General features: G+C 37.8%; 2 protein-coding genes across 5 annotated transcripts in view; both read left to right on the top strand.

Annotated features, from left to right (window-relative positions):
• LOC131440541 (protein FAM50 homolog) overlaps positions 1 to 27,181 on the top strand; it is a 347,038-nt gene that overhangs the window by 167,361 nt on the left and 152,496 nt on the right. The window lies entirely within an intron of this gene.
• Positions 30 to 25,916, top strand: LOC131440536 (biorientation of chromosomes in cell division protein 1-like 1). Of its 4 annotated transcripts, none has more exons than XM_058611902.1 (6): positions 30 to 775; positions 15,846 to 16,765; positions 23,307 to 24,029; positions 24,099 to 25,397; positions 25,455 to 25,562; positions 25,621 to 25,916. In XM_058611902.1, exons 1-6 carry the CDS (start codon positions 534 to 536, stop codon positions 25,818 to 25,820), a joined length of 3,492 nt encoding a protein of 1,163 aa, XP_058467885.1. In that variant the 5' UTR covers positions 30 to 533; the 3' UTR covers positions 25,821 to 25,916. The 4 variants fall into 4 exon arrangements, with proteins under 4 accessions (XP_058467885.1, XP_058467883.1, XP_058467884.1 ...); XM_058611901.1 differs by having other exon boundaries at positions 362 to 441; positions 498 to 775; positions 23,307 to 25,397; XM_058611900.1 differs by having other exon boundaries at positions 23,307 to 25,397.

Below are 27,181 nucleotides of genomic sequence, written 5' to 3'. Positions count from 1 at the left end.
ACGTTGCCCTCCGAGCTTCTGAAACCTTATTAGGTTTTTTACCGTCACTGCTAACCTCAATCGGATGAACACTTTTTGACAGTCCAGCAGTACTGTTTGTAAACAGAAATTTCTTTTGTTTGTTTATTGACAAATTGGATCAGACCATTTACGGTCCGTATCGCCTAAATAAAGTTTTAAAACATTTGTTCACGATTGAATACGGTTCGTTTTTGATATTTATTAAATAAAAGTGACTAGTTGCAAAGTGTAAAGATGATTGTTTTAGATGTGCTCTTCCATTTTTGTTTAAGCTTGTTTGTAAACAGTACCGCTGAACTGTCAAGGATGAATACTTGTTCATTTGTGTCGTCACGATAAAAAACCTAATTTGCGTTTGATGGTTGTTTTATATCTGAAATTTATTTGTATAAATAAAGTTTCGTAAGGTGTTATTTTTTGGTAATCTCAAGTTTTATGTGTACAGAAGAGAATAAAACTGTTGTGTTATACTATAGGGAAGAGTATATCAAGTCCTACTGTAATATTCCAAAATGGACAACCTTGCTGACGATCCAGGATTTATAGACGCAATTGTTCATGAAGTTAAATCTCAAGGGTTATTTGATCAATTTCGGAAAGAGTGCCTGGCAGACGTTGATACGAAACCAGCATACCAAAATCTTCGACAGCGTGTAGAAACGTCTGTTAGTAAGTTTTTATCTCAACAGAAATGGTCGGATAATATTCGTCACAAAAATCAATTACGAGAAATGCTTAGAAGAAATATCATTGAGTAAGTATTGTTAGATTAGAAATTACATTGATTCATAGATCTGTTGTAAGTAATTCGTTTAGATAATTTCAGATAGATTCACATAATTATGCTCAAAACAATACAATCCCATAGATTTTTTATCGTGACGTCAGAATTCATCCTTGACAGTTCAGCGGTATTGTCTACAAACAAGTTTAAACAAAATCGAGGAACACATCTCAAACAATCATCTTTACACTTCACAACTAGCCACTTTCATTTAATAAATCTCTGAAATGAGTCGTTAACAAATGTTTTGAAACTCTATTTAGGCGATATGGACCGTGAACGTTCTCATCCGTTTGTCAACAGGCAAAAAAACAAAAAAGTCTGTTTACAAACAGTACCGCTGAATTGTCAAAATGTGTTCATCCGATTGAGGTTAGCAGTGACGGTGAAAAACTTGGTGATATGAAAATGAAAAAAATCACGGGTTCTCACAATGCTTTCATTGAAGGCTTTAACCATACTTGTGTTTAAGCCTGAAGTTTCGGAAAAGTGTTAAAGTTTTATACTGAAAATCCATATCTGCAAAATGCCTTTATGATTTTCTTTCAATGAAAGGCATACTATTTGTTGACAAATTTGTTATCAACACGCAGAGAAAAAAATTTCTAAAAATAACTAAATTAAACTATTTGTTCAAGAAAGGAAGTAACTAACATTGATAGCAAATGGAAAAAAAACATTGATGAATGTTTCGGCTTTGGTTTCAATTCCTATTTAGAAATAATCGTATATTTTCAGATCAATTTTGAATAAGTCGATAAACTGTTGTTTATCCTTGAAAGCTATACAATTTTTCCTCTATATCCATTGTATAAAACAACATAAAAAGAATTTCGCCATTTTTCGATTGGATTATTTCTTTGCTTCCTGTGTAAATAATGAAGTGACACCACAAACGAATTTCCAGACATGACAGTCACGATCTTTTTTTGGCGCACATCTACGGTCCTCCGTGAAACTGGCACCAAAATTGATAAATTGGTTTCACTGATGAGTTCCCATCATACATTCATAATGCAAATGTCAAACCGTGAGAACCCTTTCGATTCGGTAGCTCATTTGTATATATTGAGATTTTATGGCACACTTTGGTTGAAATGATAACAATGCAATTAATCTCGCGCTCCACCAAGCGGTGAGTGCGGTCATTTCAGAAGGTACCGGGAACGAACCACATTTTTTAAAAATATAAGCACGTACATGTCTTTATTATTTATCTTTGGTGACACCCTCGCGCATTTTTCGTTTTCGGGATTAAGACAAATATGCGTGTAATTTTATCGTTTTCACTATTTCCAGTAGTAAAAAGTTTGCAAACCATCTAAAATATCGAAAATAAATAGAGCCGCCCTTTCCTTCAAGCAATCGAAGTATCGCCCTGTTTGTTGGCACGGGACACGGCGGCAAAACTTACGTAAACAAATGGAAATACAGTTTCACCCTTTAAAATTCTTAATATGATCAAGATTGAGATTTAACTTTTTCACATTATTTTCCGAGCAACGGTTGCCGAATCAAGACAACAAGACCTCACGCTTTTGGAATGAAGCACCGAGAGCAGAATTGTACCGAAGAACAGTCACAGCCAAGCACACAGCAAAATGCGCCTACCAGTGAATATCGTGAGTAGTCATGGGGGCACTGCTCACTGCTGCTCGAAGACCTGATGCGAGCGCCAAACAGCAGAATTGTGTCGTAGAATAGTCGCTGCCGGGCATACAGCAGAATTACACCAAAGGCCAATGGACGTCGTCAGTCGTCATGGGAGCGCTGCTTACTTAAGTTGTCCGGAATTTTAGTAGGAATTCATTATGAGTTCTAAGTGCACCTACTGATTCCGCCCGAAATGGATTGTTTCATCTTCTTTGGAATTCAATGGAAAATCACAATCAATTCCGAGTTAAATTTCGGACGACTTTACCGAGTGTACCAAGAGCCATCTAATCCTGTTGGTCGTGACAATTCAAGGCACTTTTCAGTCCCATAGACCATCATTAAGAATTAATTGAATTTTCTTCCGTTTGTGCCGTCACTAACACATTCAATTACGACGGGCAACGCTCTCTATCAATGCGAAAATGAAAGTATTTATGTACACTGATAAAAATTGGCATTATCGATTTACATGTCCTTCAATTTAATATGATTTTTCATTTCAATCCAAAGCGATTGAGAAAAGATAATTAAAAAAAAGATGTTTTTAGATCTCACTAAATTCACTAAGATGCACGATTAGTTTTTTATCTTATCGTTTTTTTTATTTAAAAGGTATTTTTATTCAGGCCTATTTGCGTACAAGCTTTACGTGGCCGAATTAGCCGATTTTTTAAATAACACATTTTTTGAAGTGGATCTCGTTGTCACTCTTTTTCTAGGAGGAGAGGAGCTTTCATTTCCCTCCTGCGAGGGTTGAGGGGTACTTTGTTCGTGACTCGTCTCGTCTTCTATTGCCGCATCGGTGGTTTTGTTGTTGATTTCCGTCTTCTTTTCGTTTTCCTTGATGTTCGCAGTCTTGAGCTCGTTGCTAGTTGCTGTAGATGCGCCTTGTTGTACATTGGTTGCAGTTGCTGGTTGGTTTGATGGTGAAACAGGAGTACTGCGCTCACTAGTTTCCATTGTTGAACGGTTGACCTTGTCTTTGGTTGAAGATGTCCTTTTCGCAGTTTCGGTGCAAGGTTTACCGTAGTGTGCAGGTTGTTCACAAAACTGGCATGTAACCAGCTGATTTTCATAGGTAATCAGCATTTTACACGGATGTGTCCCACCTTGACCACAAATGATGTAAGATGGAATTGCCTTACGTAGATGCATACGTACCACTCGCACGCCATTCCGGATACCGGGGAAAAAATTCCGCCATACTTCCCTTTCGTACTGATCGGTGACCTGCGGGGGGAGTTCATGCACGCGTAATTCTATGGCATTGTCCATGTGCACAGGGATGTAATGTTATCACACTCAACACTGTGCACCTCGTTGTTAACCGAAGTGAATGCAATTGCATCGCTTTCACGTTTAAACATAATGTACACACAGTTAGACGCCTTGTTGAATTGAATCTCACTTACTTTATTAGCGTCTAGATGCATTCGTTCTTTAAATAAGATTTCAATTTCATTTGCTGCTGGTCTAACTTTGCAACGCTTGAAATCTATACAAATTGAATTTGGTCTTGTTGTCCAAGATTCCGCCTTTGTTAAATCGTATTTGACCATTCCGTACACTCTATTGTTCACTGTACTGTATTGTCTTTGTTTCTGTTGTTTCGACCGTATATGATTTGCGACCGTAAATGATTTTCGACTGCGTCGTGTGAGATGCGAGCACGAACTGCCTCTTATCGTTTTGATGTGCATTTCAGATAAATTTAGTATGATTTAACATCCACTGTTTTTACAATCATTTTGAAAATCAAGTGCTCGAGAGCATGATTGTTTTTGATAGATCGATGGTTATTTTCCGACACTGAAAATTCAAGCATTTTTATTGGAGTGTGAATTTTTCGTTCACATGCGCTGCTGATTAACAATACAATGCCGGTCTGGCTCCTTAGTGCTTTTTCCCGATCATGCTACACTTGGTTCCAAGCTCTCACACACTCTCTCACACTCTCTCGACGGGAACTAGATAGTTGGCAGATTCAGTGCGGCCAGATCTAGGGTAAGGGCTTCCTATTTCATCTCATTTGTAAGGACGTTACCTTAAAAACCAGATTTAGCCTCTAAAATCACTACGATTTTTCATATTTCTGCTTAATTCGCCTTGCTCCACATTGGGAATTGATTCACATTCCTTGAAAATTAAAATAATACTTAAATAATCTGCTAAAAACAATTCTGATATGCTCTTTACTGTGCTCCTAATTTCATCTCAAAGGTTTTATATTCAACCTATCGTTGGTCCTTTGTTCATCCCATAAATTAGCAACGACGACAGCAATCAAAACCAAAATATTGCACTATTACACTCTCAGGTTTAAAATGTCAGAATTTGTCTTGAAAAAGGCCTAATTCCAACTATGAGACAACACACGATATTTTTAGAAACAGTTTGGAATCATTTCGACGTTTAAAATTTTTTGGATCGTTTCCGTTACCTTTCGTTTTGAATTTAAAATTTTTCTGTGCAGTTGATTTGGAGAATTAAAAAAAAAACAAAAAAAAAATTGTTACTATTTAGGCATTAGGCCTTCTAAAAACAAAATGCAGAACCAGAAATGCCATTTATTCAGATTTATCTGTGTTGTATACATTTTTGCGTTCGCATACTGATTTAAATCTGAGTACAGATTTTCTAAATTTCATACAGATTTGTAAAGATTCATAAAAAGTAAGAAGTAAAAAGTTAGACTTTTCTTTCTGAGTATCTGTTAGTATTTGATTACAGTGCTTCTTTAAAAGTTTATTGATAAACGGACAAAGCTCATGTTAAAATGGAAATATTTTGTTCAAATATTTGATGGTGAACACTGATAAACATTTATATTAAAATTTTAAACCAATTTTAACTGATTTATTTTATTAGTGAAAACAGATAGAGCAGCTTCATATTTTCTATGAAAGTATCTGGCATCTCTGTGCACAGTCGATGAAGCACACACACTTAACAACGTTATGTTGACATATAGCGGAAAGAAAAGAGTGCTACTAGATTTGCCACAATGGTTATTTCATTAGAGCAAATTCAGCAGCTGCAAGATTCATATGGGTGGTTTATAATGTAAATGAAACTGAAACAAACGTATCCCCAGCAAACCGTTTTAGTTTTATTTATTTGACCAGTTCTACTGTCAAATTTAAAACTGGTATACATTGCCGTTCTATTTTTTCTATATTTGAAACACAGATAAAACGCTGTTGGGGCTGCCAGTTTATTTTGTTATAATTTCTAGATATAAATTTTAAAACTGACATAAATTATGCATCTAGAACTAATACACTACTGAATATGCCCTTAGTATTTAACATGCTTTTTCTGGTAATATTCGAAGCCGAAACAGTTTTATTGAAATATAAATATCAACTATACAATTAAACTAATGTCACGGGTGCCAAAAAATACTTGTTGATGTTAATTTGAAGAAGGAAAACATTTTATTTGTAACATTATTAGAAAACTTGGCAACTTTGCGACACCAAATGAGATGAAAACAAAGCGCGATAAAGTGAAAAACTTTCATCTCACATTCTTGAAGACTTTCATTGCTTGTCGGGTAGTTTTTTAAGTTTTTAATCGTTAATCAAACAAGTGGCAAGTGAACATTACTAATTATGAAGTCATCAAGTTCGTCACTGTTGATGGTCTTTCCCTTTTCAAGGTAGTCGATGAAAATTATACCATGCGAACCCCAAAATACAGACGCCATAACCTTACCGGCCGATTGTTGAGTCTTTCCACGCTTTGGGTTCGGTTCATCGCGTGCAGTCCACTCAGCTGACTGTCGATTGGACTCCGGAGTGAAGTGATGAAGCCATGTTTCGTCCATTGTTATATATCGACGAAAAAAATCCTGAAACACTGCTCCAAACACTGCTCAGAATCATCAATTCGTTGTTGTTTTTGATCGATTGTGAGCTCACGCGGCACCCATTTTACACAAAGCTTTCTCATATCCAAATATTCGTGAATAATATGTCCAACACGTGAATAATATGTTCCTTTGATATCTTTAGGGTGTCAGCTATCTCGATCAACTTCACTTTACGGTCATTGAAAATCATTTTGTGGATTTTTTTCACGTTTTCATCGGTAACAGCCTCTTTTGGACGTCCACTGCGTTCATCGTCTTCGGTGCTCATATGACCAGTACGAAATTTTGCAAACCACTTACGAATTGTTGCTTCGCCCGGTGCAGAGTCTGGATAACACTCATCAAGCCATTTTTTGGTATCGGCGGCACTTTTTTTCATCAAAAAGTAGTGTTTCATCAACACACGAAATTCCTTTTTTTCCATTTTTTTCACAATAACAAAAGTAGCTTCACTCAAAATGCAATATCTCACAAACTAATAATCAGACAGTTGTCAAATTTATACACGTATCTTTTGAAGGTTGGTACTAACTGAAAATGGTATGGATTTAATTCTAGTGGCGCCCTCTCATAGAAACGATACGAACTTTTCAGCCGATCTGTTACATTAATGTCAAGTAGGACAGCGTACATTGTATCATCAGTAGAGTAACTTCGACTATTCGCGTAAAAAACCGTAACGTAACTTCGGAAATCCGCGTAATAAACCGCAAAACTAAACAATTTTTTATGCTAAATATCAGAAATTCATGAAACGTCCAGATCTAATGTAATCTCAAATAAAATTTTGTTCTAAAACAATCAACGGAAAAATTTTGAGATTTTCGAAATTGAAAAATATTTTAATGCGAAATGTCTTAGAAATTCAAAATCCGCAAAACTGAGGATTTTTTTTTGTCACCGAATGTCTTATAAATGCATGAAACGTCTAGATCTGGTGAAATTTCTAGTTTTTTTTTACCTTTTTTTATAAATATAAAAAATAGGTATAGAATTCGCTCAAACTTTCGAAAAAATTTCCGAAGCCCGGAGAGCCGAATGTCATATACCAATCGATTCAGATCGACGAACTGAGCAAATGTCCGTGTGTGTGTATGTGTGTGTCTGTATGTGTGTTGTCAACTAAGAAGTCGAGATCTCAGAGATAGCTGGACCGATTTTGATCAAACTAGTCGCAAATGAAAGATCTCCCCGTCACCCAGAACGCTATTGAATGGTTTTGAGATCGGATGTTTACTTTTTTAGTTATACGAAGTTTTATGTCAAAATTTTTAGTTTTTTGACAGTATCTGTCACAATTGACCTTGAAAACAGAATATATTTTCAGACTTAGATTCCGCACGGTAATACCTATCCGCATAGATTGTTGAAATCGGTCCATTTTAACGGAGATATCGAAATTTTTGTGTAAGCGATTTTTTTCCTATTCCGGCAGTAGATGTTTTGAGCGCTATCTGGCAAAGAAATGCTTGGGAGCAACATAAAACACGATTTTTTATGCTGTTACATACATTTGTTTCTAAGTACTCAAAAGACTGTGTACAGCATGATATTTTGCCTCGGACCGATTTAAGCACGGTTCGTTTTTGGCAACATAATCGTTCGAATATGACATATGTAAACCAGATGATGGCAGAATTTTCGAGTTGAAAGCAATTCCATAATTATATTGATTTAAACTACTTACAATAAATGCTGGAAGAACATAACAGCCATATACCATTCGAATCAGTTCGTCGAGATCAGCAAATGCGTGTGTGACAAATAATTAAACCTAATTTTTTTGGAGATGACTCAACCGTTTTCTACTAACTCAGATTCATATGAAAAGTCCAAAAAAGGTTCCTGAATTATGTTTGGTTCCGACCTCTGGTTCCGGAACTACAGGATGATATGTGAAACGAAATTAAAACTGTGTAACTCACAGTTTTAAGATTCTATAAAACATCTTGTTTTTCAGTCAGATCCAACTTCCGGTTTCGAAGATACAAGTTTATTAGTTTAAAAATGTCTATTTTATATAAATTAATCAGGTTTATAGGGTTAGCAGATTTGGATAGTCGATAACCGAATAAACTTATTTCATTTTTGGTTGTATTCAGTTTTCGTTTCGGAAGGCACCCAAAAATTTAATTCGCACTACGATTCTTTAAAGATGTCTACATTTATTTTCAAACATTTTGAAACAAATGTTAACTATACAGCTACTCAGGTGAATTTGTATGACTTCGGTTACACCGAATTTCGAATTCCGGTTCCAGTATCGAATCGTTTCTCAAAGCTCAATCGTTTTCTCAAAAAAGTCAAATCGAATTTCAAAACAAAAGTTCAAATTACAATAAATCCAATTTTATCCAATTCTGACTTCCGATTCTGGAATTGTAGGATGATGAATTTTTAAAATTCAAGGCGATATAGAAGATGACAATCCCGAAAAGCTTTAAGTTGGACTCTAGAATATTGCAATTTATTCGTCATATGGCCATAGGAATCGGTTTGGGTTATGCTGGTTCCTGAATACCGGCTCTGGAAGTACTTTAAATTACCCTAAACTGTGGAAATGTGGAAATTACTTCGACATATCATGGTCTGTTTAATCGATTGTTACACTTTTAGATTCAAATTCGATCCGATTTGCAGTTTCGACATTACAGAGTAATGAGTAATTAAATTTCAAATTGCCACTTAAAGCGACGGACATTAGAATAATGTCATGAAAACTGAAACACCGAAGAATATTCATGCAAAAAACACATGCTAATTAATAAAAAAAGGTATCATCTCACTGCTAGGTGGATTAAGCACGTTTTTTCTAAATAATCGACTTTGATGCTTGGAAATATTTTAAGATGTTCGGAATCGATGGGTGACTTAGCCATCGAAGGATACGATCGCTGAAAGAAAGGGGCAATTTTGCAGTCAACTGCTTCAAAAATGTTTTAACTGTAGGAATGAAAGCCAATAACAGACTTTTGAGAGGTTCTGAAATATTGAAGGCAGTCATGATCCAGTCAACGATATCAGAGAATTTAACAAACCCAGTATTTGGTGAAGTTTCTGATTGATTTTTAGGGACTTTCGGGGGTTTTTAAGTCCCAGGAAGTATTGGAAATTCTTGCACGGAATTTAATTTTCCAAGACCTGGAGCTTTTTTTCTCCGGTTTTTTGGTACTACTTCCTGTTGCTGTAGTTTTAGGAGCCCCCTCTAAAGACTTCTTCGAACCCTTACTAGGGAGCTTATGAGAGGATATATTTATCCTCTTTCTGATTGATGAGTTACGAGGGACAGCGGAAGATGTACTTTCGAGGGGGTCATCATATTCGCTCTCGTCAGTTGAACAGTAAGCGTAAGGATTTTCGGTAGGTGGCGTAGCACATTTCAACATTTCCCCAAATGAGCGCTCCGTGGCTTCGATGTCGTAGCACTGCATGAACTTTGTTGGACGGGACAGAAGGTGTGGAAAAGTGGGCATCGAGCGGCTACCTTCTACCAGAGCTGCGGCACAACCAACGTTTTAGGAACGGGATTTGTAGTGTTGGGCAAGATGCGCCAGCGCGTGATTGGGTGGCAGCCAATCAGTGATAGAATGTGCGTATTGAAGATCAAGGGCCGTTTCTTCAATTACAGCATCATCAACTTGCACTGCCCACATGAAACGAGACCCGATGACGAGAAGGAAGCATGCTACGCGCAGCTGGAACAAACCTACGACAGCTGCCCACGGCGGGATGTTAAACTCGTCATCAGATACAGACAGGCGCGGAACAGACAGAACACGGTTTTCCGGAAGAAAAAGCGCCACCAGGAAGACCAAGATCGCGAAGCGATGGAACAGCTGTACCGCGCAAATGACACACGGAAGTTCTATGAGAAGGTGAACCGCTCACGTAGAGGCTACACGTCACAGGCCGAAATGTGCAGAGATACCAGTGGTAACCTTCTAACGAACGAACGTGAGGTGATCGACAGGTGGAAGCAGTACTATGAATGGCGAAGCATAAGATACAGAGAACGGTACAGGAATCAATCTGGGTGCACGCTCAGCCGACGACAGATTCCCAGCCCCTGATCTGTCGGAGATAATAGAGGAGATCGGCAAGCTGAGGAACAACAAAGCCGCGGGCAATGACCAGTTGTTCAAACATGGAGGAGAGGCACTGGCTAGAGCGCTGCACTAGATGATTTCTAGGATCTGGGAGGAGGAGATTCTACCGCAGGAATGGATGGATGGGGTGGTATGAACCGTCTACAAAAAGGGCGATAAGCTAGACTGTTGCAATTACCGCGCAATCACTTTGCTGAACGCCGCCTACAAGGTACTCTCCCAAATCCTTTGCCGTCGTCTATCACCAATAGCTAAGGAATTCGTAGGGCCGTACCAAGCGGGATTTACTGGAGCCCGCGCCACTACGGATCACATATTCGTGATAAGACAAGTACTCCAGAAGTGTCGTGAATACAACGAACCAACGCATCACCAAGACAATCGATCGAGAACAGCTATGGCAGATAATGCACGAATACGGTTTCCCGGATAAACTGACGCGATTGGTTAAAGCAACGATGGATAGAGTGATATACTTCGTCCGAGTATCTGGGACGCTCTCGAGTCCCTTCGAATCTCGGAGAGGGCTACGTCAAGGTGATGGACTTTCTTGTATCTTGTTCTATATTGCCCTGGAAGTTGTGATTCGTAGAGCGAGGATCGACACGAGTGGCACGATCTTCCGAAAGTCCGTACAACTTTTTGGCTTCGCTGGCGATATTGATATTGTTACACGTAACCTTGAGAAGATGATGGAAACCTACATCGGACTGAAAGCTGAAGCTAGACGTATCGGACTGGCCATAAATGCGTCGAAAACAAAATACATGAGAGGAAGAGGTTCTAGAGAAGAAACACTACGCCTCCCACCACGAATATTGATAGACGGTGACGATATCGAGGTGGTTGACAAGTTCGTGTATTTGGGCTCACTGGTGACCGCCGATAATGACACCAACAGAGAAATTCATAGACGTATTTTGGCAAGGATACATGCGTACTTTGGACTCAGAAAACCCCTCCGATCGAGAAAAGTACGCAACCGCACGAAATTGACCATCTACAAAACGTTCATTAGACCGGTTGTTCTCTATGGCCACGAGACCTGGACTATGCTGGCAGAGGACCAACGCGCCCTCAGTGTTTTCGACAAAAGGTACTGAGGACCATTTATGACGGAGTGCAGATGGAAGACGGAACGTGGAGACGGCGTATGAATCACGAATTGCAACAGCTGCTAGGAGAACCACCCATCGTACGGACAGCTAAAATCGGACGTCTACGATGGGCTGGGCATGTCATAAGGATGTCGGACGACAGCCCAGTGAAAATGGTTCTTGAATCTAATCCGACTGGTACAAGAAGAAGAGGAGCGCAGCGAGCGAGGTGGGTCGATCAAGTGGAGGGTGATCTCAGAAGCATCCGTGCCTTGAGTGGCTGGCGACGAGCAGCCTTGGACCGAGTTATGTGGAGAAGTATGCTTGATACAGCAAAGGACACCCCAGGCCTATAGCTGTTAGGTAAGGTAAGGTAAGGCACAAAAAGGCGAACAGGCAAAAACGAACTCGGTCCAGGAAGACGTAATTAGGCAAAATCGAGCTAGCGAAAGTCGCCTACGCATACGGTCCGGTCGTATTTTCACAGTTATTTAACGTTTCGTCTTTTACTCATCAGTGCGTAGCAGCTTATGTTGAGCTGCTAGCGCGACCTGGTGGCTCAACATATACCGCTAGGCAGACGTAAAGTTAATGTTATTTGCAATACACTTTTTGCTATTACACCGAAGTGTAATGTCCAAACTGACGTCTCGGACGAAACAGATTTCGGTTATCTAGCCGTACAGATTTTGATAATTTAAAGGGGAAAAAAGCTTATTTTTTAACCCCCAAATTTATGCAAGGTGCACATACCCATTTTTACAGTTATTTTACGTTTCGTCTTTGACTCATCAGTGCGTAGCAGCTTACGTTGAACTGCTAGCGCGACCTGGCGGCTCAACATAAACCGCTAGGCAGACGTAAAGTTAATGCTATTTGCAAAATTAAATTCTAAAATCCATCGGCACGGCACTACACTCTCACTAAAGTGTAATACTTTTAATACGAATATGTATTTTGAACTACTTTTAGCAGTATTGGTTATTTCATACCATAAAACGGATACAGTGATGAAGACTACAAAAAGTAGGTAGGAATTGGTATCTGTATCTGTGAAAGAATTTGAATATGTCCTACAAAAATGCCGCTACAAAATATATCAACTTCAAAATAACGTTATTCGATATATATTTTAGAAAAACGTGGAATTAATTTGACGCATAATTATAAGCAAAAATAACATTTCATTGAATATTTCCGCATGCCGTTTGATGATTATAACATTAGTCATTTCCTGCGAATGCATCGGCCATTACAACATTTATGATTAAGTGAGTTGAAAAAAATAAGAGAGTTCTTGAGTTTTATTAAATTAACTCAAACATCCAGAATCCAGATATCAATTCTAGAGGGATGAAGTTAATTTAAAATAATAATAGGAATTTATAGTACCTGATTAAATTTTGAGCTTTTTAAACGTAAGGTAACTTCTTAGTTTGTTTTTTTTTGCCTTTCTCATATAGAAAGTGACCAGTGAAATTTGGCCCGGAGGGCCAAGTGTCATATACCATTCGACTCAGTTCATCGAGCTGAGCAATCTCTCTCTCTCTCTCTCTCTCTCTCTCTCTCTCTCTCTCTCTCTCTCTCTCTCTCTCTCTCTCTCTCTCTCTCTCTCTCTCTCTCTCTCTCTCTCTCTCTCTCTCTCTCTCTCTCTCTCTCTCTCTCTCTCTCTCTCTCTCTCTCTCTCTCTCTCTGTGTGTGTGTGTGTGTGTGTGTGTGTGTGTGTGTGTGTGTGTGTGTGTGTGTGTGTGTGTGTGTGTGTGTATGTGTGTGTGTCAAATAATCTCACTAGGTTTTCTCGGAGATGGCTGAACCGATTTTGACAAACTAGGATTCAAATGAAAGGTCTCGTGGTCCCATACGGAATTCCTGAATTTCATCCAGATCCGACTTCCGGTTCCGGAATTATAGGGTAAAGTGTGTTCAATATTGTACACCGTCACTTAAACCGGCAAAAAAAAACGTAAAAAATTTTCTAAACTGGTCTCAAAACTACACAAATCGATAGTCATGATCAGTAGGCAAACCGATTCCGGCTAACCTGGTTCCCGGTATCCGGTTCCGGAAGTACCGGAAATAGTGGTCATATATACCAAAATGGATCTCACTCACTTTTCTCAGTGATGGTTTGACCGATTTCCACAAACTTAGATTCAAATGAAAGGTCTTCCGGTCCCATACGTAATTCCTGAATTTCATCCGGATCCGACGTCCGGTTCCGGAATTATAGGGTAAAGTGTGTTCAATATTGTACACCGTCACTTAAACCGGCGAAACAAAAAACGTAAAAATTTTTCTAAACTGGTGTCAAAACTTGCACAAATCGATAGTCATTATCAGTAGGCAACTAAACAAACCGATTCCGGTTATCCTGGTTCCCGGTATCCGGTTCCGGAAGTACCGGAAATAGAAGACATATATACCAAAATGGATCTCACTCACTTTTCTCAGCGATGGTTTGACCGATTTCCACAAACTTAGATTCAAATGAAAGGTTTTCCGATCCTATACGGAATTCCTGAATTTCATCCGGATCCGACTTCCGGTTCCGGAATTATAGGGTAAAGTGTGTTCAATATTGTACACCGTCACTTAAACCGGCGAATCAAAAAACGTAAAAAAATTTTAAACTGGTCTCAAAACTACACAAATCGATAGTCATTATCAGTAGGCAACTAAACAAACCGATTCCGGCTATCCTGGTTCCCGGTATCCGGTTCCGGAAGTACCGGAAATAGTGGTCATATATACCAAAATGGATCTCACTCACTTTTCTCAGCGATGGTTTGACCGATTTCCACAAACTTAGATTCAAATGAAAGGTTTTCCGGTCCAATACGGAATTTCATCCGGATCCGACTTCCGGTTCTGGAATTATAGGGTAAAGTGTGTTCAATATTGTACACCGTCACTTAAACCGGCGAAACGAAACACGTAAAAAAATTTCTAAACTGGTCTCAAAACTACACAAATCGATAGTTATTATCAGTAGGCAACTAAACAAACCGATTCCGGCTATCCTGGTTCCCGGTATACGGTTCCGGAAGTACCGGAAATAGTGGTCATATATACCAAAATGGATCTCACTCACTTTTCTCAGCGATGGTTTGACCGATTTCCACAAACTTAGATTCAAATGAAAGGTTTTCCGGTCCAATACGGAATTTCATCCGGATCCGACTTCCGGTTCTGGAATTATAGGGTAAAGTGTGTTCAATATTGTACACCGTCACTTAAACCGGCGAAACGAAACACGTAAAAAAATTTCTAAACTGGTCTCAAAACTACACAAATCGATAGTTATTATCAGTAGGCAACTAAACAAACCGATTCCGGCTATCCTGGTTCCCGGTATCCGGTTCCGGAAGTACCGGAAATAGTGGTCATATATACCAAAATGGATCTCACTCACTTTTCTCAGCGATGGTTTGACCGATTTCCACAAACTTAGATTCAAATGAAAGGTTCTCCGATCCTATACGAAATTCCTGAATTTCGTCCGGATCCGACTTCCGAATCCTGAGTTATGGGGTGCCTACTAGAAGAGTTTGTGTGTCATGTTAGTTGGTGGCCGTACGAACCGACTTCGATTATACCGGTTCTCGGGTTCCGGTGCCGGAAGTGTCGTTCTCTTAAGGATGTCTTACGCAATCAAAGCACTGTTTTATTCTGTATGTTTTGCATAAACAATCACTTGGTTTCTTTCAAAAATCGAAGAGAAAATTTTTGAGTAGAATACCCCAATATTATATGTACATGAGAAAGGCATCATTACACCACTAGGTGGATTAAAACAGGTTTTTTATATTTTTTTTACATATATTTTGATTGGAGGCGCATCAAAAACAATAATCTAAAATTTAATTTCGCTCATCAGTTTAAAAGTCGTAAAATTCAAATACTATACTGCTTTTTTATTGTTGATAGAAAAGCATTCTGGATTCATTCAATGTTTACAATGAACGACATTCATATTTAACTAATTTACTTGAAAACAAGCTATTTTTATGTTAGAGAAAGAATGGGTTATTCCAGTATGGTATTGTTAGATTGCCCAGATGTTAGTAACAATCGCTCAAATTTCTAGCTGCGAACTAAAGTCACAAATAAGCCATCGTAACAAAAATTGTTACTAGAATAGCGCCAAAACTTCTAACGTTATGTGTAGTACTAAGTATAACATAATGTGAATTATTTTAATGATCGTACATTCTAATTATTAGAGAACACATGAAATAATTTTGAAAATAAACCTATCAGATGAATGTGAAGTTGGAACCTTAGATTTGTTTATGCTTTATTTACAGATCTGGCTTCTTGGACACCGGCGTGGAAAGAATTGTTGACCAAGTTGTTAACCCAAAAATATCGACAGTGTTTCATCCAAAAGTAGAAGAGATCGTTTATAATTATTTAGGTATCGAGAAACCACAGCCGATAATTAACGGTGGTGGATTGGAAGCGAACACTGATTTTTTGCCGGAGGATTTAGAGGCTGTCAGTCCTGATTCTGATAAAAAATCGTCTAGCACCTCGTCAGATGTACCAAACATTGTCGAACATATAACTAATGAAGATTTGAATGAATCTAAGGAGCATGTAGATGATTTTGAGTCACCTGCTTTCGAGCCGTTGGAAACTCGTCCTCCTAGTCATGTTAAAAATGAAAGCAATGACTCATATGGATCTGCTATCAGTGGGTTAACTTCCCAGGAATCTGTCGAAAATGAAAAAGTCTATGTTTCAAAAGGACTATCGTCATCTGAAGAGCAAATTGGAACTACTTTTGCAGAAACAAACGAGCAACATGGAGAAAAGTTCATCAATGATGATGAGATCCGCATTGCAACAAGTCCAGATATAGTACAAAACGACTCACAATTGTCACAAGTTTCCAGTAATAGCCGACTATCAATAATTACAACATCTGAGAAAAATATTCAATCGTCACAAGCAATTCAAGATCCGGCTCTTGATATTACCGAAGAAGCTCAGATGCCAAAATTTTCCGAAAACTCGAATGGCGAAGATGGCGAAATTTCGACTAGCAATGACGACGAACCTGATATATCTGAAACTTTGAAACCACAGAAATCCAATTTTGATTTACGGAAAGAGAAATATGAGTTCAAAGGAACAGAGCGCAATAAACTCTTCTCGAGTATAGATAGCGGTAGAATTGAAAATTCGGAAGTATCAGAGAAAGGAGAATCTGTTCACAATTACGGTAAGAATGTTACGCTATTATTATCATATTTTTTCAACATATCTATTTTACAATTAGGATTTCATCAAACGCGAGTTGTTTATAGCTTCGAAATGCGATTCACATAGTAAATTACATGACTGTTAAATATACACTACCTGCGAAAAAATTATAAGATCGTGAATAACTCCCGTGATACTAAACGTAACAACATTATTTTTATTAGATTCTGTCATTTTCCTTTTTCGATAAATATGAAACCTTCTCATCATTTGTATCAACACATTATATACATCCGAATGATACATAACAATCATCTTACCTTATTATATCATTATTTTTAATAAAACTTTAACGCTAACTACTATGGACATCTACACTACTAAAATTGAATTGTTCATCGTTATAAACAGTATGTCGCGTTGATGAAATCAATAAATTATATTAAATATCATGAATATGGATGTGAATCTGTCACTTGCTAATGAGGTGTTTTGAAAATTCACCATGATTTGTTAAATCAAGATTTAGTTACTGAGATTCGGCTCGTATTTCTACTCTTATGTTGATTTCGTTCATAAAGTGCACTACATCAGTGTAGCGGTTCAGTCTTCGTGCATGTATATGGCCATAAGATGGCGCGGGAATGGCGTGTAGTTCTCGATCAAGTAGGAAGTGAGCCATGGTTATTGCACTATAGTCGTTGGGATCGTCCGATACTGGAGTGAGGCCGAGAATTTAAAACAGTATCTTTTTGGGCTAGTACTGTAGATAACTCATCATACGAAAACTTGTGTTTATCCAATAACGACATCAAATGGATTTTTTTTGGATTTGACACCCGCCTATCAAGCCCCCAAAATGTGGGCTGCGGGAACAAAGGAACAAAGGAATGCTGTTTTGCGGGCAATACACGTTCAGAACTCGTTGGTTTTAATAATCTTGGAATGATTGCGCAAGTCGTCTCATTTCATTAAATGCTCTTTCAAAATTAGTTGCATTGTCACACGAAACTAATCTGAGGGACGATAAAGCTTGCTACATTTAGAATTGGAACAAATTTTTGCTCATATTGTGGCGCTCCTGATGGGCAGATTTGGAAGTTCTTGGCGCCCACCATTCGGGAATTTTGTCAACTTCACGTATGATTTTTGACATTCCGCAAATCGACAATACTTTGTAAACAATTAACATGGAAGCCGAAAGAAGGGAAAAAATTGTGCACAGTTATTTGGAAAATCCATTGTGGTCTGCATCTAGGCTAGCTAAACAGCTGAAATTGCCCAGAAATTTAATACCTTTTCTTTTTTTCGAAAATAGACTATCCATGGCCCAGTGGTACCCTCTGGATAATTTTTAGCCCTTGGAGTATTTAAGATCTTACTAGTATCCGGAATAGGATTCGGATGATCTTCCATGATATCATCCATTACTTTAACTTATATTTTTGTAAATTAATAATACCAAAATGAAAACTTATTTATAGTAAAATTTCAGTTATAAGAGAAATAAAAAAAATAAATTAAATTAAATCTACCTTGTTGCTGTTGTCTCTGTTCCTCTGTCGTGAAGAACGACGTGAAGCTCTCCCAACGATTTCCAATTGGTAGTCTTTTGGTTCCGTTTTCTGCTATCTCCGTTGCTCTGCCGTCGTTGTGGTCACTACTGAACTTGGTGTGCTGCCTGTACCTGCCCCCAGGTACAGTGCTTTTGCTCTTGGTGGCGATCAAATGTGCACCTCACGATATATGTCGTCTCTTTCGATTCTACGCAGCGTAGAAATTCTGGTACCCAGTAGATCAGCACTGGGTTGCCTTAGCACCTCTGTGCCTTTGCACTCATTCGTCTTCGCACCTTTATGTAATGGCACCTCTGTGACTCGACGCCTCGAATATTTCCTTGGCTATTAGCACCAGCAGTTTTAACTACCTGCAGCCGTTAACTCACGAGTCAGTATAATCGAAACACAACCTCTTCGCTTGAATGGTTTTTACTGAATGAGCATTTTGTTTTCTTTTGCTTGAATTTTCAGTGGAAAGTAGTAAAACTGAGTTTCCAGTGTTGCTGAAAGTGATAGGGCAACGGCTCCCTATTTCATCTGAGTTCCTATTTCCATCTCATCCCTTCACCTCATAACTTTGAACATGAATAATATTTTACAACCTACCGGAAGCAAACTGTGAAATGTTTTAAAATGATTTGAAAAGCTATTGTCACACTTTCCTATTAAAAGAAATGGTTTTAAATTCTACGGTGATCGGTTTTTTCATATAAAATAAACTCACTTTTTAATTTAGGACACATTTTCGTCTCAAGATTTACAGTTCGTCATGTTTCTGAATATCTACTAATCGATTCGTCTCAAAACATGATCACTATTTCGCAAAATTACACTACCATTGAATGCTGGATGGCTTCATAATTAGTAATGTTCACTTGCCACTTGTTTAATTAACGATTTAAAACTTCAAAAATTACCCGACAAACAATAAAAGTCCTTAAAAATATGAGATGAAAGTTTTTCACTTAGTTCACTTGATTGCGCTTTGTTTTCATCTCATTTGGTTTCGCAAAGTTGCCAAGTTATCTCATATTGTTACAAAAAATAAATTGTTTTTCTTCTTCAAATTTTTATCAAAAAGTATGTTTTTGGTATCCGTGACATTAGTTTAATTATATTATTGATATTAATATTTAAATAAAACTGTTTTGGCTTCGAATATTACCAGAAAGAGCGTGTTAAATACTAATGAAATAACCATTGTGGCAAATCTAGTAGCACTGGTTTCATTCCGCTATACGCCAACATAACGCTGTGAAGTGTGTGTGTGTTTCATCGGCTGTGCACAGAGATGCCAGGTATTTTCATAGAAAATATGTATTACTTTGCATAGAAAGTCTATAGCTGTTCTATCTGTTTTCACTAATAAAATGAAGTTAAAAGATACTTCTTTAGATCTCCGTAAGTCATTGCCTTGTTAATTAGATAATTCAACGAGTAAATTTTTTTACCAATAATAATAATGTGGAAAAATCCTGGTGGGTACGGTTGTATCGTTTGAGTTGTATATCTGGCAGCGGTAAGGCAGTCGGTCACCAGAATGTCTGCAAGCCATATTTTTCCAGCTGGCAGCGTTTAGTCAGCCATCTGGCAGCCATGCGAATGCGGGTGAGAGTGTAATAGTGGAATATTTTGCTTTGATTGCTGTCGCCATTGCTAATTTATAGGATGAATAAAAGATCAACGATAGGATGGATAAAAATCCATTGAGATGAAATTAGGAGCAGAGTAGTGAAAACATCATTAGTGTTTTTAGCTGTTTTCTAAATATTAGTTGAATTTTCAAGAAATGTGAATCAATTTTCAACGTGGAGCAAGGCGAATGAAGTAGTAATATGAAATAGTTACAGTGATTTTAGTGGCTAAATCGGGGTTTGAAGGCGACGTCCTTACAAATGAGATGAAATAGTGAGCCCTTACCCTAGTTGAAATAATTTTCAAAATAAATGTGTTATTGCCAGTTGCGGCTTGTGTTTGATTGGTAGATAAATAACAAAGTTGTACCAAAAAACGTTAATCCACGGAAGCCAACGGAAATATAGAATATTAGGGTATTGTACCCAGTGACGTGACGTACTGAGGAAATTTGGTGAAGTGAGCATTTAAAAAAGCTGAACTCTCTCTCAGACGGATCGATTGGACGAAGCAAAAAAAAGATCCCCCCCACCTTCCTCCTCCTTTTCCCTTTAATACGCCACTGATTGTACCCATAGTTATCTCATTAGGAAAGTCGCCATATTATTTTGTCGATTACTCGACTTTTATTCAATTGTGATAAAATCGGATACAAGAAGTAACCTCACAGAAAAAAAGTTAAAATTTTTCCTATAGTACGTAAATTGAATGCATGAAAAATCCAATGAATAGTGTGAGTAGTAATTGCCTAGTAATATCCCCTTTTCCGCTCTTATAGCAAGTAATTGCGGGCAAAATATAGAAATTTGAAGCTCATGGCTCATCGCTGAGGTAGCTGTCGAGCTCACTAGCACACGATCACTCTTAAAATCGCGCGTACTGAAGTACACTGTGATTTTCTCCCTGAGATGATATTACTGCACTGGTTAGGAGATTAGTCGATATTGCAAACATAATCGAATATGATCATAATAGGTGCAATGTTTTGTTCGATTGAGAGGCAATTTACAGTCTTGAGAGAGCGGTAATTGTTGCGAGGTTTTCTTTGCTGTAGTCGCATGAAAATCCAGGAGACATATATCAGTTTGCTTGGAACCGTTTTCTAGACTAACTGATGTTTGAAGATTCATCAAGCAGTAACGGAGGAAACTGCTTTTGCGTTTTTCAAAGGTGATTGTTTTCCTGAGATTGTAAGTAGAACCTTAACATGGTGATGATTGCAAAATCAACTTTGGTTAAGCATTTTTTCGCATCATAATTCCATCTACTGTTTTACATATATTGTTTATTGCCTAATATGGACTAAGAAAGGAACAAATAGAGTAAATCAGGAAAGTGTCAGACAACATTCTTTTTGATTAATCTAAAAACGCTAAGGCAATAATCGTTTGAACCGCTTCAGACATGAAAGACGATACATGTGAGCAGGGCTAAGACCGAAGCGGATACAATACGAAATTTTCAGATGCTTAGTGACAAAAATCAGAACACGATGTTGAAGTTTGGTAGGGTAAGACAAGACAAGGTGTCACCATTACAACTTTTCAATAACTTCTTGTTCCTTCCCCAACCCATAACGTTATCCCATCCCATAGCGATCATGTGGTCCGCATAGACTAGCCCGCCATTACAGGGTGGCAAGGGACAGTACAAATCCGGGAAAAAATTTCCTAATCCTAATCTTAGTAACGATTTTCAGCGCCATGATTTTCCTGATACAACAAATGAAAAGATGAAGGCCATTTTGTGTTTGAACTAGGATTTCAGTACAAGTTTTGAAACTTCTTATTGTCCTTCACAGGTTCAATGGTGCACAATCCATTGAAAATAAAGCCAACACCTCAGCAATTGTAAATAAATAAGAGCTTTCTTAGTTGTCATCAATAACAGCATAATCAATGCTCATAATAACAAATAAGGATAATTTGGATGCTTCTGCTGGATTTCTATTAAATCTCGGCAAATATTTGAAAAGATTCCAAGTGCAAAGGACAGTTTCTCTTTGTTTATTTTCTCTTTAAATTATAATGCTTAACAGCAGATCGAAAGTTGATAGTTTCAGTCGTTATTCTATACAAAGTTTAAGATAGAAGGATTGCCTATAGGACTGTAATAATCGAAAGAAAGAGTAAACTGTCATTTGCACTTAGGACCTTTTCTAGTGTTTTTCTTCAAATTTCAGAATAAGTATGCATAATGGTAAAAGTAACATCAGGTAACATGTTTGATATTTTTTTTTAAGAATTCTTAGGGGCCGTGTTTTTAGTTGCCAGCCAATGATTTCCCTAATTTCACCAAAATTTGTCTCAGTAATGTCAAATTGTGACAATACTTGTTTAGTAATCTTGGTATTGATTTCAATAGGATTCACAAAATCGACAAAGCTGTGAATGACGGCGACTTCCATTTTATCCACCGTTTGCAAGGAATATTTGATTTCCTTCTTTGACAGCTGAAATTGGTTTTTCAGAGTTCGTAAGAGCTTGTTCAGTGTCGATGATAGGAGAGTCAAATTTAGATCATCTTAGTCACTAGAGGCATAGATTGTTGTTGTTTTTCCTAAGTGACAAGCGTACATTTTATGTATTCTAGAAGGATTTTGTTCTCTCGTCAGAACCCAACTAGGAAAGAATATCGTATATGTTGTTAGCAATGGCCTCTCGTCCTCATGTGCACCTCGTGTACTGCACAACTGGGCAAATAGGCTCTGTGAGAACTTGTATGCACACATTCAGGAGAGACTTCAGTGGCTTATGCTTATGGCAGTTGAAAACAAATTGCTGTCTCAGTTGCAACATCGAAACGGTTCGAAACCATATAAACAGTGCACAACCCGTAAATTTGGTCACGAAACGCCACTGGTTGTTAGACGTAAGAAGTTTAAATAAATTGTGTTGATTTTTCAAGAAAATTGCAATAATTTTGATGCTTCATTTCTTCGTGAAATGCAAGACTGATCACTTTCACCACCGTTGGCCAGATATGTTTCTTGTTTTAATCCAATTGTTACATCGAAGTTACTGGCTAAGTAAAATACAAAATAAAGATGGAATACATTGGGCTGGATGATACTGTTAGTTCAGAAGATAAATGTTTCGACAAACTGTGGATGAGAGTTTTAATCGTAGTTCCAAGGAGATACCCGAAAAATACTTATTTCTCAACTCTCGATGTTTTTTATACATGTAAAAAACCGGGAATTTTTAGTCTCGCGCACCGGGAAAAACGGGAAAAACAGGGAAATTGAAATCGCTAATTCACTTGCCACCCTGCCATTACCTCTCGTACCATCTCGTTTTTTTAATTAAAACAGCAATAAAAATCATTAAAGTATGCTGTAATTATAATATTGCTTTTTTATTATAGATCTCAACAAGCAACAACAAGTTGGTAGTCCATCCAATGAACATCCAAGCATATCAATATCCTCAACAGTAGCGGTGAAATACGACGATAACTCATCACATTCTGAAAGGTCTCTAAGAATATGTGAGGATTCTTTGGGCGATCAACGAGTGATAGACGCGAGTAGCCACACTGAGAATTGTGATTCTGTTAAAACTCCGCTTAATGATGAACATAGTACGGAATCCGCCCCGGATGTTGATAAAATAGATGGTGCACAAACAGAGGTTATCACTCTAGCTGCTATGCAGCAACAAGTTGGATTGAAGAAATCATCAAATATTCACAGAGAACGTATTCGCGACAAAGAGCATGATTTTAAACGATCATCATCTGCATCCCAGCACTACCATTCTTCTTCAGATGATAAAAGACTTCACAGCTCGTCAAAACGAGGTTCCACTAGTCGTAAACCGGAAAAACGGAAGAGTGAAAATGGCAACAATAATTCCCACGGTGAAAATGTGAAAAAAAATTACGACAGGAAGAAAAACGATGATGATCACTATAGTTCACACGACAAGCCAGTTAAGAAACGGCGGTCCACTGACCGTGATTCCAACGATGGCACAGAAAACATAAAATCAATTAAATCTAGCGACCACTCTCCTGTTGGTGCAACAATGAGCGATTCTACTAAACAGTCGCACGGATCACATAAACGTACTAGTGATTCACATGATGGTAAGGTTGCAAAATTCAATGATACTCTTGAAACCAGTTTCAAAGGATTTGATGAAGATCAAATTCTAGGTGACACCAAAACAATGTATAACACAATTGCAAACATATCCAAGTCAACTTCAAATGGACTCCATAAAGATCCAAGAAAGGTCAAGAAAATCTTCAAGTTTTCGAAAGATGCCAACCGCAAGAACGATATAAATATGGACGTTTTCGCTTTTTCTTTTGATAAACCGGCGAAATTGGGCAAAAATGGTGAAATCGATCACGAAAAGGAAGTGGTTCAATCATCGATAATGTATGAGTATAATGAGAGTGGTGCAGAATTTTGTACAGAAGACCAAAGTTCGCTTTCCGCAACGGAACCCTCAATTCAATTAGGAGAAGATATCATTATTTTGGAACCGATGGAAATGGAAAAGGTTATTAATGCAGAAACCAACAGCGTAAATGACAAACCGCTACTACCCTCGTTGCAGAATTTTCCTACAACCGATCCAGCTGATCTAGTAATTTTAACGACACAACCAGTAGTGGTTGACCAAATGTTAACAAATGGAGATAATATGGATCTCGAGCTTCTAATAGGAGAAAAACAGCTTTGTGGAGACGAATCGACAATGGGTAAAATTCAACAGGGTTTGAATGCAATAAAAAATAAATCCAGGAAACCGAAAATTGCAAACAATTTCAATGAGGCCCGCAGGCTTATGAAAATTCGTAAGCAGATGGAAAGAGAAGATAAGAAAACGCAAGAACAGGCTATGGTTTTGGCAAAAAAATTAATCACAGGGAATGGAAGTGCGATCGAAGATGATCAAGGAATTGAGCTAGAATTCGTGTGCGATGGCAAAAGGAAAAGTTCAGCTCCAATAATTTCATCTCCTGTCAGACAAAAAGTTATATCCAGTAGTAGTTTGGACGAAAAAGAATTGCAGTACTTTCCCGAACAGGAGGAAGTTTTTCCGGTTAACGGACTGCTATTTGATTGTATTAGTAAGAAAACTAGTCAGTTTTCTTTTCCGGATGATTTTAAAATAGAATTTTTAAACGTAAAATTGTATTCGTTCAGCTCCAATAGTGCAGTCCAACTGATAACTCCAGAGAATGTACCATTGATGCAAAAAGACAAATTCAATGAAACATTTCGGACACCGGTCGCTGATGCTCAGAAAAACTATTTGCAAGATAGTTTATGTTCAGATGAATCACAAACAATAAGTGCAATAGAAGTTAATTGTGCCCGTGAACCTCGAAAGTCTGCCGAGCGAGATTCTGCTAATCCAGAAATACGGACGCGTTATGATACATCACCGGATAGTTATGTTATGGAAACTTCAGATAAGGATGAATCTGTTCCTGTTAGAGGTAATTTATTGACTAAGTCTTTTGGATGAGTATCAATTAGATTTCTTTTTTTAACAGAAAATAATGGTTTGACTAGAAATAGGAAAATTATGCAGAACTTGGGCACAAATAAATCGAGGCGCATTGGTTTACCTCGACCTAAGGTGGCGGTGGTAGATAATACAGGTATCATTAAATGTTTAATAAACTATTACATTCTAAATCAACTTCTCATATGTTGTAGCAACACTTTCAGTGGTAATTTCCAACACAAAATCCATTGAAGTAGTCGATTCTTGTATACCTCACAATAACAACAATGGAATCATCAAAGAGCAGAGTTATTTCAGTAAGGATTTATGCAAAAATCGATCTGCAAATAGTCTTCGAATTCGAACACGAGCTAGAGCTGGTGATGTTTTTCAAGCAGAGGTTGATATATAAGTAATTGATAATTCATTCGTGCAAGTGCAGTAACACTGGTATGACAACATTGGACACTATTGTTTTCTTTAACAGTAATAAAAAATTGTTTACAAACTTCACGCATTTGACCTATCCGAAATATCAGATCGGATAAGTTCATAACTCATAATATAAATAAGACATAATTTCAATGACGAAGTACTCAAAAATCATCTCATCTATGCTAAATACAGAAAGGCATAGTAATCAGAATCGCAGTAATCAGAGATCTCATTTTCTTCGATTTTGCTGAAGTAGCTACACGCATGTTAACATTACGGTGTTTTTAGGAGCAGTGCGCTTGTTTCTTTGTTCATTCAAATTTGTGTTTCGTGCGTAACTGCAATGTGGTCCTAAGTTCCAGAGATTAGTAACGTAACTGGTAAAACGTGTTGTATTTTACCGCTCATATTTTTCTTAGATGACTTCGTTTATCATTACTCAAGGGTCAGTTAGGAGAAAGAAGTTCTCCTCCAAATTACAAAAAAAGACACCTAAAATTTCACATTTTAAAAAAGATTCCCGTGTTCAGAGATGGCATTTCACCAGAGTGATACACGTTGGCGTCAGATTCTTGTCCACACCGAGGATGCAAAACACGAAGCATCGCACAAAGAGAAAAGCGCACTTCTCAGTGTCGAATAGACAGCATTTGAGTGTGTGCTTGTGGTTAAAGCAGCCGGCGCGAGTGAAACACATTCTCTTCTCATGAATCGCTCTTACGCGCTCTCGTCTAAATACACCCAAGTGACCACTGGCGCGTGATGGTGAGCGAACACTTCTGTGAACTTCAATTAATAGAGAGTAGATCTGGCCTTACTATGAAAAATTTACAAGGAAAACCGAAAATCTAGCACTCAGTGGAGGAGGTAAAAGGAAATAAACAAACGCACTCTTGATGTGTGCACACTTTATACAACAGTGGTGTATATATGTGAAAGAGAAGAGCTCTCGTTGAAGTTGTCAGTGCGAGGGGAGAAATTTTGCTTGCTCTTCGTTACACAGAGGAGATGGACATCTCTGCCCGTGTTAAACAAAAAAAGTTAAAGACTGTGCCTTCTGGTTTGTCAAATTCACAAACCAATTCAGGATCTAGCACAGAAAAAGATAATAATCTAGTGGGCTCCATTTCACAGCCACCAACAGGAAGCAGTGTTTCGCAGCATTCAATATTTCTGAACCCTTAAAGACCCTCATAGCAGCATTCCTTCCAATAGCTAGACATTTTTTGAAGCAATTATCAGCTCAATGGCCAATTCTTTCAGGATTTGTATCATTTGATGGATAATTTATTATCCGCCGCAAATAATACAATCACTGCCCTGCAGTGGAATTGCCTT

Source organism: Malaya genurostris, chromosome 1 (assembly GCF_030247185.1).
Source record: "Malaya genurostris strain Urasoe2022 chromosome 1, Malgen_1.1, whole genome shotgun sequence".
In the NCBI taxonomy this organism is placed as follows: domain Eukaryota; kingdom Metazoa; phylum Arthropoda; class Insecta; order Diptera; family Culicidae; genus Malaya; species Malaya genurostris.
This window is presented reverse-complemented; position numbering and strand designations above follow the sequence as displayed.

Coding starts and splice junctions, on each gene's coding strand:
- LOC131440536 (XM_058611900.1), top strand. CDS start 534: ATGGACAACCTTGCTGACGATCCAGGATTTATAGACGCAATTGTTCAT. Junction 16,766..23,306: donor AGAATCTGTTCACAATTACG/GTAAGAATGTTA, acceptor TTTTTATTATAG/ATCTCAACAAGCAACAACAA. Junction 25,398..25,454: donor TGAATCTGTTCCTGTTAGAG/GTAATTTATTGA, acceptor TTTTTTTAACAG/AAAATAATGGTTTGACTAGA.